This window comes from Punica granatum, chromosome 7 (assembly GCF_007655135.1).
Source record: "Punica granatum isolate Tunisia-2019 chromosome 7, ASM765513v2, whole genome shotgun sequence".
In the NCBI taxonomy this organism is placed as follows: Eukaryota; Viridiplantae; Streptophyta; class Magnoliopsida; order Myrtales; family Lythraceae; genus Punica; species Punica granatum.
In genome coordinates this window covers 2,243,112-2,265,009 of record NC_045133.1, presented here as the reverse complement: position 1 = coordinate 2,265,009, position 21,898 = coordinate 2,243,112, and the positions used below count along the sequence as shown (strand labels likewise).

The window sequence follows — 21,898 nt, the reverse complement described above, 5'->3', positions numbered from 1 at the left end:
ATTCATGTAAAATAAGGAGGATTCGGAATTGATATAGAGATTTTAATCGTAAATGTTTGATTCACTGAAACGGAAAATCGATTTTTTTCTACATAGAGATCGATTCGCGTGGGAAACCATCCATTCCTTCGATCTCGTGAGAGATATAATAGGAAAGAGGGAATCAAATATTAATGTAAATTTATTTTCTTTTCTAAATTAATTTTGAACCGAAAATTCGATTAAAATTTAAAAGAAAATCTCGTAAATGATCGATGAAAAGATTAGTTGCTGTTGTTCCCAATATCGACATAGAAAATCAACCGACATAGTCAACACAAATTAACTATTATGAGTATCTCATTGATCAACAATTCAATATATATTATGTATATACTTATCATTGAGCCACATAATACTTGTCAATTTTTCACTTGAAATATTACTAATAATTATCAAATATTGAATTTTGATTTTGATTCCACAGGCAATGAACCAAGCATAAATAAATAGAATTGAATTAGGATTCATTTTTTTTTATTTCGATTACAATTGAGGCCCGTAACCTTAATATAATAAGTATAAATTTCAATAACTAATAAAGAGACACGGATAATTTACTGAGCATTAAATTCGAAACCTCTTAATTACCAGACGATAGTGTACGCGACTGTGCTATACCTTCTTTTGATGGATTAGGATTCCTTATTAAACTAAACAAAAACGAAAATTTATCCTTTAATTTTCAATTTCATCCCATTCTATTTCATTCCGTTTCCGTTCCCCTACCTCCAACTGAGCGGGTCCAATTACTGCCACAAACTATTCGGTGTCATTTTCCGCGTTTAGTTAATAATCAAACTCATTACATCGATGTGTACTTCAATAGTACTCGTTATATTAATATAAACAGAAACCTTGTCCTTGATTGAATTTTCTCCGCACCGTAACCTCCGCCTGCCGTAGTTGGGAAATCACGGGACTGGTCAAAAGTCAATGACCGAGTTAGGCCATTTTTGCCCAACCCAATCAAAGGTGGCTCCGAGGCCTAATGCGTAGAAGAACGGCAGGGCCCGAAAGTTTGGCATGAAGGGGTCAAAGTTTAACTCATTGAATTGAAATCAATTTGACACGTACAACTCCTTGTATGAAGGGGTCAAAGGTAAAGTGATTCTACATGCGGACTTTACAACTCTGTGGAATTGTATTCTCTTCCTATATGGAAGTTTTTGGTTCTTTCTATTACCCCTTCAAATCCCCCGATCTAAATCCTGCGCCCGTCGCTCATTCTCTTCCTATATATATCAGGATGTGACTAGCTACGTGATGTTGAAAGCGAGCGAATCCTCCAATATCGGTCATCTCATTTGTGAACTTTCACTAGACTTATAAAAATTTGCATTGAGACCAATTGAAACTATTAGATAGTGAAACCTAAACTTTATAATTTTGCTCTTAGCACGTGATACTAAGCTTGATGTAGCGTGAACTCACACGGACGTGTAGGCCTATGTAGATTTGGGCTCGTTTCAATATAAAAGTTTGAGTTGGTGGAACCTAAGTTCCACATAAACTCGGTTATTTTCTCTAAGTGGGATTTTGTTTTTTGACTCTTAACATTATTGCTCACAGGATTTGTCAAGGCACTAATTCATGAGAAAATCATGTGTGTAACAGATATATCACGTAGTATTATATCCACCACTCTTTAAAAAGTTTTTTCCCCCTAAGCATTCGGTCACAAACTTATAACTAAATCTGCTAATGTGGCAATAACTATTGGCTTATAATACAATATAAGGTGATATACTCATTCCATATAAAATTTTCACAAACACTGCATGCTCCGATTAGCTCTCCTTCTGATTCACGGACGAGATTAATATAGCGGTACGCCGAGGCTCGATAAATATTTCGTGGGAAATTGTCAGACAATATATATCACCGTTGTGTATGCTGATCATGAAATGGGCCATGTCTCAGTATATAATTAATTGACCTTCGGTGCTTTCGGGTAGCCTACTCTTTCATGCATGCCAAACCATTTAATAGATGCTATACTACCAACCTTACTTGTGACCTTTCATCTCTTTTTTTCTTTTTCCCCTCAAATACTTGTGATTATTGATGATTTGTATAAATAATGGAAATTAAAATTATTATTTTCTCTACCAACGTGAATTAATTTAAGCGGTTCGACGCTCGTTCCGTTTAAGTAAGATCTCGAATTCGAGTCCTTATGAATGTAAAAAATCCACTCTATGAGAGCTTTACCCTTTAATGGGCTGATTCGACTCGATTGGATTAGTGAAAATTCAATTGAGCTGTCGGATACCAGGGTTCATGTCGAAAAAATTATTATTTTGCTCGAGTCATTAAGTCAAACACAAATAACTTTTTTTCTTCCCATTTTCTGCAAGAGATATCATTTCATTTAATTAATAGATAACTATGGGCCGATGAATGAAATTAGGAGCGACATTATATCTCAGTATGTCCATGTTGGAAGATAAAGCACGTGTATTGCTCCGTTGCTCCATGTCATGTGTACGTCCAATACCATGTGCATTTTATCTATAAAAATGTCACACTTTGGAAAGGCCACTTCAAGAAACAAGTAGAATAGTATGGGTTGTAGACCTTGAGAAAGAGTTTCAGATTTGACTTCTATAATCGAAAAATTACAGTACGTTTGGTTTTAGAGTTAAAGTAAATTTAATTTTAATTTTGATTTTAATTGTGGAAAATGATAAATGAAATGTAAATATAAATTTGACTTGAGAAACGTGTGTTTTCGTTGTATAGTGTGTTTGAGTTAAAGTTAAAATTTTTGACTTGAAAAATGTGTATTTTTATTGTGTAGTGTATTGAGTTAAACTTAAAAATTTTTAACTTACAATCCAAACAAGACCTTAAGAATCTGTTTACTTTTAAAGAACTATTTCTTACTTTTCTTCTCTACTTTTTTTTCTTCCTTTCTAAACTTTATTTCTTTATTGAAGAATATAAAAATATGTTTGCTAATGTTAAAGTTAGAAAATCATAGTTTATACTTTATAGTAAATCAATAACTAATTTAATATTGGGGATGATATCTTTTGAAAATAAATGACGATTAATAAATAAGAAAGGGAAGTCATAAATTAAAAATAAAAAAGGGAAAGAATTGGCTAATGAAAGATGAGAGAACTAAAAAAATAGCTTTTCTAAAAAGATAATATAGAGCAGTGGAGCACGTCATCGCCTAATAACCAAGATGTTTCAAGTTCGATACTTTAGTTGGATTATTCGTGTCCCTTCATTAGTTATTAAAATTTATATTTTATTGTGCTAGATTCACGGGCTTACCTTGTAACAAAAAAAAGAGAGTATTTCTACTCTCTATATTAACAGTGAAAAAAAGATTTCTTAGAAAAAACCACTTCAGTTTTATGTAAGTAAACATATTTTTTTTGTAGTTCTTTACTTTTTAGAAGATTTTCCTAGAAAATTGGAAAATTATCCAGAAATAACCATTCCCTAATTCTGCATTACCTCTAACCTTCTGAATATGTTGAAATCTTATGGATATTTTTCGATTACAAATGAAGCTCATGGACTTAGTATAATAAAATATAAATTTTAATAATTAATAAATGTGTGCGAGTAATCTCATAATGGGTATCAGATCTAAAATCGCTTGATTACTAGGCGAATGCATATGTCACTGCGCTATATCCTCTTTAATAAAATAATATGGATATTAATCGTTGAGGTATATTTAGACAAATACACAATTTTACTAGGTAATATTTTGAATTACGAATTTATAATCATGATTCATGTTAGGGGACGATATCTATTAAGGTTAGACACACACGCATATATATATATATACATATCTCTATAGGTTTGTCTAACATGACAAGGAATAATGATACTGCATTTTGATAATTTCACTTTAAATGTTTCGTACTTTACTTCAAGTAATTAGTACGAGACTATTATGCCCCGTTTGGTTTCGCAGTTAAAATTAAAAAAATTTTAACTTTAACTTTAACTCAACACACTACACAACAAAAATACACATTTCCCAAGTCAAAATTTTTAACTTTAACAATAACTCAATACGCTATAGAATCATTTGTCATTTTCCACAATCAAAATCAAAGTTACTTTAACTCTGAAACCAAACACACCATATGTAATTAGTACAAAAGTTTAGTTCTTTCATTTTCAATTCAAGTATTTAATATTGTATACAGCCCATCACAAATTAAAAAAAATTAAATACTTATACTGAAATATTAAACGCTTAAATTAACTCTTTGTCATGTTAAAATTTTCTTTCGGACTTCAGCCCTCTTATTCAATAAATAAATAAATAAATTCCCCACGTATGTACATATGGGCAAATAGAGGTTTGATTAGTGGCAAATACTTGCTGTCAAAAAGCAGGTGGACTTCAACATTTCACATGTCTCCACGTGTAATTATGTCCACGTTGAAGAGAACTGATCAAATTGCAGCTTTAAGCTTTCATTATTATATATAATTAAAGTCTAAAGGCCAATCTTATATCCTTACTCATGCTCTCCTTATAAAAAGGCGAGAACAATATAATGACCCAAGATAAAATAAATATATATTCGTATATTATATATTAACTTGAAAGTTGAAAGGCCTCAAATAGTTTAAAACAAAATGCAAATGTTCGGGACGGGCGAAAGTAAACTAATAAAACTCTCAGTAAAGATGTTTTCGATTATTCAAAAGGAAAATGTGATGTGCGTGTACAAATCGTTCAACTTGTTGAAATATTATACAAACATTGAGAAATGAACTTAATGCAATTGTATAGGTCAGATCTCGCCGTCTTGAGCCCAATTCTTATCGGTATAACATTTATACTCTTTTATTTTACTTTTTTATATTCTTATATTACATTCACTTGTCTTTATAATAAGAAAAGAACACACCAAGAGGCACCAGAATCTATCGAAAAAATTGGAATTACAATAAAATAATTCAAAGTCCTTTTTAAAAAAAAATGTTGATGATACATTATATAATAACATATAATGAAGAATGACAATTTTCATATCAGCAGGACGCCTAGTGGCTCCGATTAATTCGAATGTGTTCAAGGAGTGTATAATAGATATGTATATGCTCGATCTTGAGTTCATCGGTACTTTTTCAATAAGCAATGATTCCACAATTTACGAATAAATACGAGAAAAATTACTTTCTACACTTGTGGTATTTTATTATTAATTATTAATTGCATTGTTTTTTATTTAATTATAAAAAATGTAAATAAAAATCTAAATAAAGGGTTACGTAATTTAATTTAAGTAATTTTATTGATGAGAATTGAATTTAAAATATCTCCATTTTATATCCTACGTGTCATTTCTCAGCATTACCTTACTTATCTTTCTATTTGAGAATAAATAAATATTAAGTACATTTCGTTAGCTATCGGTATAGTACTAATAGAGCGGAAAGCCCTTCAGCAAAATTAGCTTTTCCCTCTTCTTTTTGCTGAATCAGCAAAAAAAATAGTAGAGGGGAAAGCGCACAAAGAAAGGGCAAAGCAGAAGATTATCTCCCAGTGGCAAAAGTACAACGTTTTTAGTCTCAGAACTTCCGGGCCCAGATGTCAGTAATGGACCCACAGGATCCAATCATCGATGCTCCTTGTCGAAAAGGTTAATGGCGAAGATCACCGACACTAAAACGGTATAAAAAGAAGGATGCAGTGCGGTGAGGTATATTTTCATGTCAGTTAAGTTGTAGGTTCGATCTCATTATGTAACTATTCATGCTCACATAATAACTTATAAAACTTATATTTTATTGTATTATTAAGCTGATAAGGGATTGTTAAACTCAACTCCATTACAACTATGTAAATATATATATATATATATATATTTAATTAGATTGTAATAACAACGTAAAGAGAAAAAATAAAAAAAATAATGACTGTATTGTTAAATTATAAAAAAAATAATGAATAATTAAATTTAAAATATTAAAAAAAAAAATTATAATTATAATAAAGTGTAAATCTCTTCCGTAACTGAAAGAATCACCAGAGCCGACACCCGACAGCTCACCAGCGAAAAGAAGACTTTTTTTTTTCTCTCTCTTAAAAAAAAAGAAGAAGAGGGAGAGGGCGTTCTGAGCTTATTGGGCCTTAATTAGGCTTATTGGGCTTCTGTGGAGGGTTCTTGAATCGGAGGTACCCATTTGCCTTTTTTTCTCTTTAAGAATGGGTTGCCAAAGTGAAAATCAAGTTAACCGATCCCCAATCAAATTAAAAAGAAGGTAAGAAAACGTCTAGAATATGAATGCTTAAAAAGAAGGTAGAGAGAAGGGCAAGCTGGCCAATCAGCACGAGAAGTTGTATTTTTTTTTTCTGTTCTAAGGAGGCTCAAAAGTATAGTATAATAAAATAGAAATCCTAATTATTAATAATAAAAATATAGGTAGTCTGGCTTAGTATCAAACCTGGAACCTTTTATCTAGCTTGTGCCATTACACGCCTCTTTGATAGGCACAATTGATGTTGTACTTGGGAGAGTGGAGTTAAGTTAGCTGTGCTCGAGTAGTGCTTTGTGATCACCTTCCGGTGTTTAACTGTGTCTCGCATGTTCCTCGAAATGCAATTATATGCAACAATATATGAATGGAACGATCGGGGAGTCTTCGACGTGGAGGAAGTTGATAGTTTCCCTCTGTTCCATATAATATTCTACGGGCAGTTGCAGTCGAATGGGTGAAGTCATGAATTTTTAATAGCAGATTCTAACCATCCATGATTCCGATTGCTCTCATCCCACAATTTATTATTATCTTTTTTAATGGAACGCTCATCGCACAAATTAGGAGGATATGACGAGGAATTCGACAGCTTTGATGTAAAGATGTCATATGAATGTGGTTTCACCTTCAACTTTTGCATTAATGTTGTTATTCCTGCATTATGCCCCTTTCACCTCTGCTTCAGAATCAAATTCTACCTGAGGCCCGAACTATGGGCTCTTGCCGGCTGCAGACCCACAAGTTTCATCTCTTCGGTTCAGTTTGTTCTGCTAGTCCGATATGCAAGTAACAAGCTAACCGGAAATTTCCTTTTTTCGGCTAATCATTCATTTCATCACACTTTGTCATTTATCATTCATTCATTCTGAATCCTACCGGGAACATAGTAAGTGGGATGTAATGTGATGGACTCACTAAGGTTATGTTTTGTTGGGCCGGTTTCTCTCCTATATGGAGAATGGTGAGTGCGGGTGTTGGAAGTAATCCCACATGGAAAAGTTGAGAGGAAATCCATAGGTTTATAAGAGATAATGGTCTAGTAACCCATTGGCTTAAGCTTTTGGGTTGCGGATGGGCCCAAGTCCAAAGTAGACCTGTGGATTTTTCCTAACAAGTGGTATCAGAGCCCAAGGTAATGATCCTGGGGAAGTGCACACGCTATGCGTGGAAACCCACACCACGCCAAGGCCCGAGTGTGGAACTCGTGTCTAGTGATGGGCCTAACAATTGGTATTCGAGTCCGGAAGTGGAAGCCCGGCTCGAAGTCCTCCATATAGTCGAGAAGGGGGGGAATTGTTGGGCCGGTTTCTCTCCTATATGGACAATGGTGAGTGCGGGTGTTGGAAGTAATCCCACATGGAAAAGTTGAGAGGAAATCCATAGGTTTATAAGAGATAATGGTCTAGTAACCCATTGGCTTAAGCTTTTGGGTTGCGGATGGGCCCAAGTCCAAAGTAGACCTGTGGATTTTTCCAAATAGTCGGGAGGGGGAGTTTGTTGGGTATCCCTCCAATTTGGAGTAAGTTGGGCTCAAATTGTATTGGGTTTTTATCGGGCTTTAATAGGCCCAAGAACCCATTTTTGTTAGGGTTAATATTTCAGCAAACTAGCTGAGGAATAAATAGCAGCAGAACAGCTGCAGATCAGTGGACGTGCGGTAGCAGCAGACAGAAGCAGCAGATCAGCAGAAGTAGCAACAAAAGAACAGAGCAAATTTCTATTCGAGCTCTGTAGGTGCTGTTTCAGCTGATTTTGTGAACCACCCGGTGTGGGTGACGAATTTAGTATTTGGGTGATCCAAGAGAGTGTTTTTCTTGAGTTTGGTGATCCAAGGGTTTACCCTTGATGAAAGACATTGTATAACCTTCATTCATAGTGGATCGTTGATTCGGAGTTGGTCCCGTGGTTTTTCCCCACATCGGGGTTTTCCACGTAAAATTATTGGTGTTCTTTTACTTTACTGCTTGTTGGTTGATTTGATTAGTTCCTATCTCGATTACACTAGAAGGGGAGGAAGATTAATCGCTGCGTTATTGTTTGGTTGAGTACATCCCTTCCCAACATGTTTTAAGTGCTCTTCGGAGACAGTCGCCAACTCCCAATGTCAGGCTTCCCTTCCTCAGACGGGCACTGAGAGGCTGAAGCCTTGCGTAATGAGTTTGATTTACCGTTCCAATTTTATAGGATTTCTCCAAAAAGAGACTAATAAGTTTGATGTATTATCACACAAGTTCTAGCCGGACCAGATCAGGGGCTGTAACGGGCCAGATTCACGCCTGGACTTTTTAGGTGAGTTGATGCCTGATATACTACGAATTAAAGTTCCAAGCTCGCCCATGTCAAGCTGAGGCCTGGCCTAGTGGGTTTATAATCTCACCGAAGCTCCTTGTTCTATAGGAATCCAGAACTCCTCAAATCCCTTAAGAAAAATCTTAATGCTGCCGGCACTTCCAGCAATTAGAAACTTAATACTTTCTCAGATGTTGCAGTCGACAAGGCTGTTTTACGGGATCTAGTTTTATAACGACCTCATCACAGAAGCAGGGCCCACGATACGAAAACTTGCAGTCACACGGGTCTTTCTTTGTAAAAATTGTTGAAATGAGCAGCTTCCTTTTGCAGAAGTTATCATTAGAAAGCTATTTCTTGTTGATATTCTACAAATGAATCGATCGAGTGTCGTATAAGTAAGCATACGACATATTTGGTGGCTTGGAAGAAAATGATAAAAGGATCCTTAACCCCTCACCCGAATGTCCGAACCGATCAAAATGTTGCGCGTGCTTGTCACTCTGAAGCCCACAATAAGAGAATTGATAACATGATTACTGTGGCTGAAGTTGGCAAGGAGAAGCCAGCTCGGGGACTGGAACTTGGCAACCACGGGTAGGAATCCGGGGGTGGCATCACACAGTTGTCCCCATTGAAATAGATCCTACGAGGGAACGCCCATCCCTTATCCAAGGTAAACGTCGACTCGTCCTTCCGGAACAATAACTCTGACTGCACGTTCCCAGAGGGGCCGGCTTCCATGAGCAAATCATTATAGTACTTTAGTCCCCATAACATCGCAGTATCGTCTGCAAACGAAAATTTGCTGCATTTTTAGCTAAGTATTCTACAGGCTTTCTCATGGAAGGATGGGTTCATGACTTTGTTTTCTTTTAAAAGACAGAGGATTAGTGTAGAAATGTCAAATCAATACTTACTGAACCTGGCATACGGAGTGAGGGGCTTGTAGTTGAAGCTGAAGACCTGAGTGAGGTTATCGAAATTCGGGTGCTGCACGACAAGATTCCACTGCGTGTAGTTCATCCTGTAGTTAAAATTTGTGATCGTGATCTTGACCCGCCAGTACTCCTTGTAATTGAGCTTAACGTGCCAGTGGATCCGGATTGGGCACATGTGGCTCGTGCACCGGACAAGAGGCCCGCTGTTGCCTGATTTTACCTGTCCTGAGACCACTGAAGCCAAGTGTGGAGAGTCCGCTCTGTAAGATAAACACGACGTATAAGTACTTTGACAAATATTATGGAAACACGGAGCAGGAAATGTCATGAGCAAATGGGGAAAATCAATCGCACTTTATGCAGCTTTGAGGGTCTCCCTTGTTCCGACACCCACAAGTGCAGGTCGGACAATTTACGATTGTATCGTTGTAGAATGAGGAAAGGGAGACACAGCAGGTCGGTGTCTTCTGTGCTAGAAATTGAGAATATGTGCAGGTAACGTTCCATGTCACTGCACAAATGCAGTCAAGGGTCAATAAATTTTGACTACAACATTGTGAATAAACCACTTCAAACTGATCGATATTCTCAAAATTGACAAGTCCAAACCGTATAATACACATATCACGTGAAATCTTCGAATGACTAGATCAGATTTTGTGACTTACTCATTGCTTGAGTAGCTCTCCTTCTATCAGGCAGGACGAACTTCGTGGGCTTGACAATCCTTGCAGGTCCGCACGTGTAGCCAGGGCCAGGTGCCTTGAGAATGAAGTTCTTGGGCAATCTCACAGTCTTATTGGTCGTCCCGGAAGCCCCCACAGTTAGCTGAAACGAGCTGATGGCATTCACCGGGTCCTGGGCCCATGAGCTAAGGACTCCTCCCTTGCAGCAATTTGCAGCCTGCAAATTATACATAGTGCCGGGCAACAAATCCACTACCGTCGGGTCTTTCTTGCAGCAGTGGGGGATGTTCGCTTTGTACTTTGAGCAGTCTCCTTGCTCGGTGGTCTGCCCGCCCAACATGCTCCATATCACCTCCTTCTTGGCCCATGTCCAGCCCAGAGTCCAACCCGGCGCTTGAATATGCCGGTATTGGTAGTAGTTAATCATTGAAACCGTAGCCTGCGAAGTTTGAACTCAGTACACATCAGAAACTCTTCAAACTCAATGCAGAACAGAAACTGTTAAGAAAGTTAGCGATGAAACTTCAACCGTACGAAGTAGTTAGGAACATGACGAATCCTTACCACGTAACCATCAGAAGTCCAACTCATGATGTCCCATTTGATGGTGATATTCCCATTAGGATCGAACACATCATAAGCTTCTGAGCATGATCAATCACATGGAAAACCCGAAAGTCGATCAATATCTAAAGGCTAAAGCATTCATGACATGGAAAAGAATTCAAATTCTCGATAGGGACTGACCTGTGGAAGTAAGACTGAAGCAGGACAGTGAAAACAGCAAAACGATGGCAAACCTGCTGAGCTTGTTAACCGACCCGGAGGCCATTGACAAGGGAATGGAAAGGAAAATCTGCAAGCTTGGCCGAAGAAATGCCGAGAAAATCAATGGAGGACGAAGATAATACAAAGACAGAGGTTTTCTTTTCCTGTTCTGATTCTTTGCAGTTTTCATATGTTAAGTATATTCCTCTGCTCTGGTGGGCTTTATGTAAGTATCACTCTAAGCCACTTCCAAAGTCACTTTTGGAGGGAGAGATCTGTGTGTATGTGTGAATGATTACAAAAAGGGGCGCTCTCCTATAGCCTGAAAAAGATTTATCGACTTTGAGTAAGTTTCAAAACTTGCTTAAATCCGAGATTATCTCGTTTATTTTTTCGATGTTCTTTGTAAGCCGACATTCACATAAAAAATATGACTGTAATAAAATGAAATTTGTAAAATTTATTTCCCTATGCCTATAAGTGGTTGGACTAAGGAGTGGTTGGCCCTTATATTCAAGAGCTCGAACCGATGGGATGGTAAGCTCAATTATTTTTTAAATCCTTATTCTTATTGATATGAGATTATTCTCTTAATCCTTAACTCTCAACACTTGTTCCCATGATAAATTTATAATCACGAGGTGGGGTTCATCTTCTAGACTCTGGGTGAGAGATGAGGGGATAATTGACTACGAGACGAGCTCTTACTTCTACTCCCTACAAAATAAATGACATTTAGAGGAATATAGTAGAGGCAAACAAAAATTCTGTCGCTGAAACTATTTTTAGAGGGAAAAAAGAAAGACGTTTATAGGCTAAAATTTGCCTGAAGACCACCGACAGGAGTATAATCGCTTCTAAAGCCAGGGAAAAAAGAGACATATAAAAGGTCTATAAGGGAAAAATTTGTGCTTCTAATTGTTACTTGTGTTGTACTGGCTCTCGAACTTCTATTGAATATATATATATATATATATATATTTGTAGTTGAAATGGGGCCTAAACCCAAAGGAAAAAGAAAACCAATCTACGCTCAACAAAGACGGAGTATGGTAGACCCAATAATATCGGCAAAAAGTGACACTCTATTGAATATTGATGGCCGCAGGATGGATATTTTACTCTTTCATGTTCGGGCTAAACTACATAAAGTCTACCTTGATGGCTCTCCTATAATGGATCTCGTGGCATGAATTCACATGGACACATAACCTGCCTTAATACCATGTAAGATTTCATATTCATCCTGAAAGTTTGTGCTAATATAGAATGATAAGTCTAATCCAATTATAAGCTCATGGTGTTTTGTTAACTTTCTCATGTAAGTTTATTTTCTTAATCTGTCTCTCAACGTAATTATACTCAATACATTGATTACAAATAATTTTTATCAACCATTATTATTATGTACAAATTCGCATTACGTTTACATGAGAATAATAGGATTTGGGAAGCTCCGACACATGTTTGAGTTAGTGGATGTTTGCTTATAGAGGGGTGGATTTTTTTCCAATGAAAATGAATGATTTTGCTTGTTTTGGAAGGAATTTCACAGGTGCCCTTTTAATTAAAGGCAGTTATTGCATATAAATATTTATATATGTTTTTTTTTCTTATTTGTTGATAATTTTGATAATTTGATCTTTCTTGGACCACCCCTTATCATTTTCCCATTACAACGCTCCAAAGATCATACTAATGCAAGCCAGGCCATCTTGGTTCGGATCCCATATCAGATAACATTTCGGGAATAAAAGCCAGTGATGTGTATGTGAAGTCGGTGCTTAGCTCGATACATCCCCTTGGTTATCACGTTTCCAGAATGTCAAAGGGGTGTATTTTACCCCAGCGATCTTTATAAACATAACCTGAGATCGGTTTCGGTTTCAAATGAATGAATGGAATATGACTATCGTCGGGAAGAGACTTCGCTGCTTAATTATTTTTGAAACATGATTTGGAAAAGAATTGTTAAAGGGAACTGGGAAGTTTCGATTAGTAAAGCTAATTCTTGGGGATGAAGCTTTCTTCATTAACGGTACCTACCTTTAATTATGTTTGCTTAGCAACATCAGGAAAGACGAAAGCAATACCTTTAATAATAACAACTTTGATCATGAAACTTAAATGATCTTTTTGTAAGAAAAGAAATTCTGGTATGCCACAACTTTGAAGCCGAGTTTACCGTGAACTACCTAATATAATATGCGTGACCATTTTGAAGTAGAATAAAATTAGGAATGTCTATGGCCAAAATGACATTCCGACCTATATATATTTTCGACTAGATAGCAAAGAATTATATACATTAAAAGGTATTTATCTTGTTCAAGCCGGTTTATTTGCTAATTAACATTGAAAAAAAAATCAAATCTACCAATATGAGGTTATTCAAATGATTCAATGTTTGGTCCTCTTAAATAAGGTTTTTGATCTTATCGAGTTTTGTGAATAGAGAAAATCTACGGTTAAAGGTTTCATCCTGTAGTGGGCTGTCCCGGTTAATATTGGATTAGTCAGACTTCCAAATATCACGTGGTACAAATCGAAAAAGAAAAGAAAGTCCAATCTTTTCAAAAACAAAGGGGCATAAAAGGATCAATATCAAGTTTTTCCATGGGCTGGATGTAATGGACCAAATCTTATGTGTAAATCAAATCAAATTGTTCCTTCTTTTGCAATTTGCATCCCAACTCCCCTCGAAGCATTTCACAAATGGGCTGAAGAAGCCATTTGTTCAACCCAGGCCCAACGAATGAGAACAAGGCCCAAACCCAACAAACAATATTCAGGCCCAAGCCCGAGGAGATACCAATTTGGAATCTTCAATCCTAATTAAACGGGAAGCCTTCGAGCCTACCGACCTTCTTCCTCTGCTTCATCTCTTCCTGCTGGCCATCAAGGTAAGATTCCTTCTTCCTCTTGTTTTTTGCAACCTCTAACTAGGGTTCCGAAAGTTGATCATTAAGGGTATCGCTCTTAAACCTTACGTGTTATTCTCCATGTCTAAGTTAAAGGAGAAGAGCTATTAAAGTGTTATTGATGTTGCTCTCACTGATGGAGGTTCGAATTGAGGTTGATTTTTACGTTTATTTTAGGGTTTCGCTGATTTTTGGTACATTTGGACTATGAACCAATTGCACATTGCTTAACTTTACCTAGAATAGTTATCCCGAGAGTAGTTTATATGGCCAGTTTATATGATGGGTAAGAAGAGAAAATTTATTGATTTATTGGGTTTGAGCTTTATGCCCTTATACTGTTCGATGAAATGTTTGGCAGTGGTTCCAAAACATGTTCTCATAGTTTCATTGATTGTTGGCAGTATATAATGGCTAGATTGATTTTGCTCCAATTGCTGTTTACATTCCATCAAATGTAAAGAAAGATTGTAAAATGGTTTTTTTTTTCCTTTCATTTTTTGTTCAACAATGGTTGTGGGCCACCAAAAGGGTTCGAGCCAAATCAAAGTTTTTTTCCGTACATTTTCGGTTTTGCTAGTCAATTGAGTGCATAAGCTATGGAGTGAATCTTCATAATGGGGTTGCTCTGTTGGTTCAGGTACTTTATGCGAAGCTAAAATAGATGAAGAACACTAACAAGCAAGTGCTTGCCATCAATGTGGTAAGTTTTTCCTGAGATGAATCTGTTAACTACTGTCGTGCATTTTACTAATATACTGCTACTTCAAATCTATTTTATTTGCTCTATAAACTGATTAGTTGTGTAGCTCTTTGTCATTAGTTTGAGTACTTGACTCTAGCCTATCTGTGGGTTGAGTTTTTGAAAATTTGTAGCCCCAAATTTGTAGTTTGTAGTTATTTTTGACATCCCCAAGCATCCTTTAGAGTTGTAGCCATGAGGTATAAATTTATATGGTATTCTCTTGGAGCCCTTAGACTCTTGAATGCATATAGATCCTTGTTTTGCTCTCTAGAAAGCTTGCTTAGGTAACAATATCTTCGTGCATTATGATATGCAGATTCTGCACCTCTTGATATCTGTAGCTCTGTATTTGAATTTGAAGATTATAGGCTGGTATGCAAGTAAGATCTTCTTCAGGTTTCTAAAAAAACAAAAAAAGTTTTTATACTCATTTGCACATTACCTTATAAAAAGGCACATTATGCTTCAAATGCAATTTAATTTGTCGCTAAGGCCCTCTCTAATTATAGATCATAATCTCTACATAATTTGTTTTATATCATACTTGTTTTCTTGTGGATTCTTTCTTGGCTTGCACTTCCACTTTCTGTTGTCATGAGTTATATCTTTCCCTTACATCTTGGTTTGTGTTTCTTTTCAATCGTTTTTGCCTTTTTCATTCCAAGTAGAACTCACATGTTTTTATTCTACAATTACATTTTATCTTGTTATCTATTTTTAGGGTGAAATTCTCTTGCCATCTTTTGACTTTGAAAGTTAATACTAGAACGATCTTTCTCAAGTGTGTGATAGTTCATTGACACTTTAACACAAGTTGTATTCCTTTGGTGTTGCCTTAAAATAGGTGGCTTGTATTGTAAGTTCTAACGAGGATGACATAGAGAATGATATGATGACGGAGAACAATTATGTTGAAGATGGAAGTAGAGAACAAAGTCGGAGATGAAGATAGAGAATGAAGACATTATAAGGAAGAAGAAGAAGAAAACAAGCCTGTTATATGTGTGAGGAGAATAGTCATTTTATTAAAATTTTGGTAGGATTTTCGTTATGTGGGTTTTTTATTTCATTTTTTTTACATATTGGATAAACTTAATTAATGTATATGTTACAAGCATTTGGATAAACTTAGTTATCATTTCTCGAGAGTAATATAGAATATACATGTTACTTTTACCATGATTTAGAACTAATACATATTGTGGCAATTTTTACTTTATTTTAGAAGTATCTCTAGTGTCACTTTTTAAACTATCACTGTGTTAATATGATGATGTTTTTCTAAACCATCACATATCAGTATAGTGATGATCTTTAATTGTCAACTTTGGTACGACAAGGTGACTCTGTATAATAAAATTGGTGGTAGTTACAAAAGTATCACCTTAAGCCAGCGATGTGTCACTAGTTATCAATAACGATGACCGAAAAGATGTCGTATCACTAAATGAAATTGTGACACTTTTAGCACTTATAATGTCACTTTTGAAATGGCAGTATACCTTATATTTGTTGTAGTGAGGCTTGAACTTTGCAAAGGTTACATTACACTTTCTCCTCATCAAACTAATGATTCAAATTCTTTCTTTATTAATTATAATATCAATTGGAATATGTGGAAGTCTCTTTGCTTTTTATAGATATAAAATTATTTATTTATTATATATTAATGTAACGTATATAATATGATTGGATAAATTTCAGGTATATCCACACTTCAGCTCATCCTAAAATAAGAAAACGAATCAAAGTATCTTTTGGTAAAGAATAATAATCAAGTAAAAAGAATTAATCATTAAAAAAAAACAAAGGGAACACTAAGGAAAACAATGTATTGCCTTCCACTCAGGAAACCTGCCGCCTAATGCACCATCATTCAAATTTAAGAACTGGCTTAATCTTTATTAATTATTATAATCGTTATGTCCATTATATCCTCGTTTGGATCGAAAATATAAATTATTCCGTATAATTAATTAATTAAATTATCATTCTGTTAATAAAATTGAAAGGAGCGAGACACCGGGAGCAAGTAATATTGCTTTCCTCCGGTTTCAAAACCTGCCGCCTCAAGCACCATCACTTAACAATTAATTTATATCATGATTTAGTTAATTTTAATTATTAGTTTCATATTGACATGCGATTAAAAATATACAGATGATGATGATGATGTTGGTGGTGGTGGTGGTTTGCAAATTAATTAAAAGAACATGGTCTTTATGTCATAGAATGATACTTAAGTAAAAGGAAAAAGTAATAAGAAATCATATGCTCTCACTTAAATTTAAAAGAAAATGTTGATAAGTTTAGTTGTTATCTCTATCATCATACTCATAAGAATAAAAATATTGACGGGATGTATCATGATGCACAGAATTAGAATTATATATAGTTAGGTATTGGGCGGACCCTGTTGTGGGTCTCAGCGTGCCCAAATTTTCGCTTTTCATGGAGGTCTGAAGAAAATTATTGAAGCATGGTATCAAATGTATATATACACATTTATAGCTCTTTCAATGATCAACATAAAAACACTAAATTTTTAATTAAGTGGGTATAATTAATAAAGTGACACATGCCATCTTGTTTTCTAGATTATGAATGTATATGAAATGAAATCCATTCTAGCTGCCGCCAAAAAAAAATCACTGTGCTGTCTGTTTCTTTCATGGAGGTCTGAAGAAAATTATTGAAGCATGGTATCAAATGTATATATACACATTTATAGCTCTTTCAATGATCGAAATAAAACACTAAATTTTTAATTAAGTGGGTATAATTAATAAAGTGACACATGCCATCTTGTTTTCTAGATTATGAATGTCTATGAAATGAAATCCATTCTAGCTGCCGCCAAAAAAAAAAATCACTGTGCTGTCTGTTTCTTTTAAGGGTGAAGGTGTAGAGTATGCTTCAATTATGGCGGCAAAAGAATAAGACCAAATATTTATAATGCATTTATTAATAATAATCATATTAAAGGAAAGAGAACGAGAATTCTTTATACTTACATACAAATATATAGCTCATTTAGCAATACAGAGAAACGTGCATTTATATATTTGCGAATAATTATATATATGTAGAGAGAGGTAAGCTAGCTGCTCTTTTTCTTTTTCTTTTTTTCCCCCTTTTTCTTTTTATTGGAAGAGGCAACTTTTATTCCCCCTTTATTTCATATTCTTAGCTTAAAGCCTTAAACATGTTAAAAAAGTGACGTTGGACAGTTGGAGGAGCATGCAACAAAGAGAATATGATGACGAAGATATGATCATATGTATGGGTAACGATCCACCAACATCATCCCAAAACTTCATCATGCACTTATATAATAAAGCAAAAATAACTTAATTAATTATTATCTAGTTTCGATCATTTCGTCATTGATTAGGTAAAATTCATAGACACAGCCTCGTATAATCTTCTTTATAGGACAATGACACTCCCTATTTTTGAAATAAGATAATGACACCTCATGTTTAGGGTGATATCGACTCCTTTGTGAGTTTCGAAGACAGACACTGAAGATACCCTCATACAGTGGCCAGGGGTATAACGTCTTTTGGAATTTTACAGTGGATGTCACTGTCCATTGAAAACCTCCATCTCAATTCTCATCTTTATAATCTTATATTTGATCTGTTGACGATGAAATAACAAAAATTAAAGCATTTACTGTTGAGATATATTGTTCTAAATGAAAAAATTGAGAAATAAACAATAAGTGTTGAGACATATTATCCCTCACAGAAAAACTAAAGAGAAATCCACAGGTTTATAAGTGATTAGGTACTACTACCTATTAACTCGAATTTTTTGGTTGGATATGAGCCCAATCGCTTGTAAGCTTAGTGAAATTTTATATGGTATCAGAGTAAATTACGCTTTCGCGTCCACGTGTGGACTTACACCACGCCTAGTCTAGTTTCAAGGTAGCCAAATTGCATCTTATCTTAGTCTGGCCCAAGTGTGGCTTCATTATAATATTATCCTCCCTCTTCTCGCTCGAGATGTAAGAAGAAGTCTACCTCGTGATTAAGTTCTGAGCACGGAAGTTCAGTCCCAGCTCATATTCATTTCTTGAGGGTGGGTGTTCAAGTCCACGTGGCACGTGTAGGTGAAGCATCAAAGCCACACGTTATTACCTGAGAGCGGGTGTTGAGACATATTATTCCACACCAAAAAACTAAAGAGAAATTCACATGTTTATAAATGATTAGGTACTACCATCTATTAGCTCAAGTTTTTTTGTTAGAGATGAACCCAATTACTTATACACCCAGTGAAATTTTATAATAAGTTCATATGCTATTTGAATCCAACAATTTATCAGCTTAAATTTTTAAATTTTAGATGGGCTTCGGTTCATGTAAACTCAAGAGCAAATTTTACATTTCCTTTGTACATACATGAGCCCCATAAATGTGCAAAATATATGTCGATCACTTTCGATTTTGAGAACTGCATGCTTTTTCTCAGGGTGTTCACTTTAAATGGGGCATGGTGCGACTATGAAGGATGATGATCGATTTACATATATATTCACACCTTTTCGTATGCTTCTTCAACTTCCTGTCATGCTAATTAATTGATCAGGGTTCTTCTAGGGATTCAATGAATATATATAGAACACGTAGGGTCCTTGCAATTTCTATTTATTACTGACCTTCTTTCGATCTTCATCTTATCTTATTTTATTAACTTTGGGTTAGAAGCAAATGATGGTTTCTTCGAGAAACATAGCATGAATGTTAAAAGGCCCTTTGATATACATAATTTTTTTGGAACATATATATATATATATGTATGTATATTAGGTTCTTTATTAAATAATCTACAATATACAAATGTATGGAAAATAAAGTATGTTAACAACAATTTATTCATCGGATCAAGCGCAAAGGCAGTTAAATTACTGTCGATTTCTATGTGATTTTTGGATGCGGGTTAACCCGATTGATCTATTATTGCCCCTTTCCTGGGAAATAAACGAATTAAGCTTCTTCAATTTGCTTATATGTTTTATAAACCAAACAGTTTTTTTTTTTTTTGGTATGAGCCATAATAATCAGAAATCCAATTGGGTCCGATTAATTCAGTCGAGCCGGGTTGGCCTATTAAAGAATAAATCTCTCCCAACGTGAATTTTCTACATTCGTAAGGAGTCGAACCCGAGACCGTACTTAAGCGGAACAAGTATCGAATCGCTTGAATCAACTCACGTTAGTTCCTTTTTAGTTTTTAATAATGGATTTTTGACATTTTAGGGTTTTACAGAGGAAAATATAATAGGAAAGAATATGACAGCAAAAGAGTAAATGTAAATTTCTTAGTCCTTTTTGATGATTATGTATTAATTACTCATGAGCCTATAGCTATATAGCTCAGAACAAGACAGCCAACATAGAGAGGCGCACACGCATATGTATATATATATATATATATATATAGATTCTCCGGTGCTTCTCATCAATCATTTGTATCCAAATATGCTTTCATATCATGAGATGATAGAAAGATCAATATATTGTGACGGGGAATCAAGAAAGAGAAAGCCACATCAGAAAACCAACTTGCATATAATTGCTGCATATAATATTGAATATGAACACTAGGTTATTTACCATTTAGCTAGCAAGGTAGCGAATCTAATCTATTCTAATCAAAAGGGTAAATAATTTCATCAATGAGACTGTAGTTTATTCATATCGATTATGAGGTTAGAAATCCAACGAGAATAATCTTTTGCAAGTTCGCGGGGGCATGACTATTTTGATAGATATTCATAGGACGATGCGGTATAGAAGAACTCCCGTGCAAAGTTTTATAATAGTTTTTCTTTTATTGCTAGTTAATTTTACTGTAAGAAATTATCTAGGTACTATTTCCGGCCGAATTTTCAGCTGGATCGGGGTATAAATGTCACTTTTGACGGAAGCCATCGATAATTCATCTGTAACAAAATTTTGGACATATATGTATATATATATATATATTTTGTCCTCAAAAACGAGATAGGTTATAGTGTTTATATACATTAATTATAATTTATAGAGACAGTGGCCATCTATATACTTAATCAAAAATCTTTCGAACGTTTTGGATATTCAATCAATCCCATATAAGGCGATCGAGAATAGCTTTCTCAAGAAGCACAACCTCGGAAAGACACAAAATATATTCTTGAGAAGGGTACTAAATCTGCATCTCTAAAGTTTATGACAAAAAAGAAAGGTTCTTATTCCCCGTCAATGATTAATAACAAAATTTATATGAAGCAAAAAGTTTGTTGATTTTTATTCAATAGAGAACAAAGAATAATAATCTTGACGAGCTGACAACAAGTTGAAAGGAAAAGGCATTTATATATATATATATGTGTGTGTGTGTGTGTGTGTGAGAAATGCTATATCATACGAATCAATCCCCCAAATTCATGCGTTAGTAGAGACAGTGGCAAATTTTGTAAATTGCACAAAGTCCGAGAGTGAACAATCGGAGGGTGTGAATGTCGGCAGAAAAATATTTTCCACATATGTATGCAATTATAATAACAACAACAAATATATAAAGTTAACTCCGTTGCAATAAACATATGTAGATATCCCAAGTTAGCTAAAATTAAATCGGGATTATGATCATATATGTCCTTCAATAAGATAAAAGGCTGTGTTTAGTAGACACGACTGGACATGACACAAGATCAAGATGGAATGAAATTTACGGTGCGCTTGGTTTCAGAGTTAAAAGTAACTTTGATTTTGATTGTAGAAAATGACAAATGAGATGAGATTATAAATTTGACTTGGGAAACGTGTGTTTTTGTTGTGTAGTGTGTTGAGTTAAAGTTAAAGTTATAATTTTTAACTTGGAAAATGTGTGTTTTTATTGTATAGTGTGTTGAGTTAAATTTAAAGTTAAAGTGAAATTTTTTTTAATTCGGAATCCAAACAAGGCCTAATGTCCCATGAACCTTAATTTATTATTTGGAGCATTTTAAATCGGGATTGGATATGAAACTGACATGATCTTAATCCTCTTAAAGTAATTAGTTTTTAATAATTTTTTTTTAAATATAGAAGCAAGTTTCAAAAATAAAATAAATATTTTTTTTAAACAGAGAGGTTGAACAAGATTGGAGATTATCAAGCTACTCTTGTAAGATTTTGAGATGCCATAATTGTTTCACTTAAAATGTTAACCTTATTAAATACGATGTGTTATGCACTTATTACTCAGCACTCCCCTCACATG

The 21,898-nt window shown here is 34.9% G+C and overlaps 1 protein-coding gene and 1 long non-coding RNA gene across 3 annotated transcripts; one reads left to right on the top strand and one right to left on the bottom strand.

Moving 5' to 3' along the window:
• Window positions 1-8,884: 8,884 nt before the first annotated feature.
• Window positions 8,885-11,179, bottom strand: LOC116213078 (protein COBRA-like). 2 transcript variants are annotated; one of them, XM_031547887.1, is made up of 6 exons: window positions 10,955-11,177; window positions 10,772-10,851; window positions 10,190-10,646; window positions 9,876-10,032; window positions 9,501-9,781; window positions 8,885-9,371 (listed from the first exon to the last, which is right to left on the bottom strand). In XM_031547887.1, exons 1-6 carry the CDS (start codon window positions 11,163-11,165, stop codon window positions 9,079-9,081), a joined length of 1,479 nt encoding a protein of 492 aa, XP_031403747.1. In that variant the 5' UTR covers window positions 11,166-11,177; the 3' UTR covers window positions 8,885-9,078. The 2 variants fall into 2 exon arrangements, with proteins under 2 accessions (XP_031403747.1, XP_031403748.1); XM_031547888.1 differs by having other exon boundaries at window positions 9,184-9,371; window positions 9,506-9,781; window positions 10,955-11,179.
• A 2,607-nt stretch (window positions 11,180-13,786) lies between these two features.
• On the top strand, window positions 13,787-15,860 carry LOC116212985. Its single transcript, XR_004157976.1, has 3 exons — window positions 13,787-13,878; window positions 14,537-14,599; window positions 15,486-15,860. It is a non-coding gene; the product is annotated as an uncharacterized LOC116212985 (long non-coding RNA).
• Window positions 15,861-21,898: the final 6,038 nt, after the last annotated feature.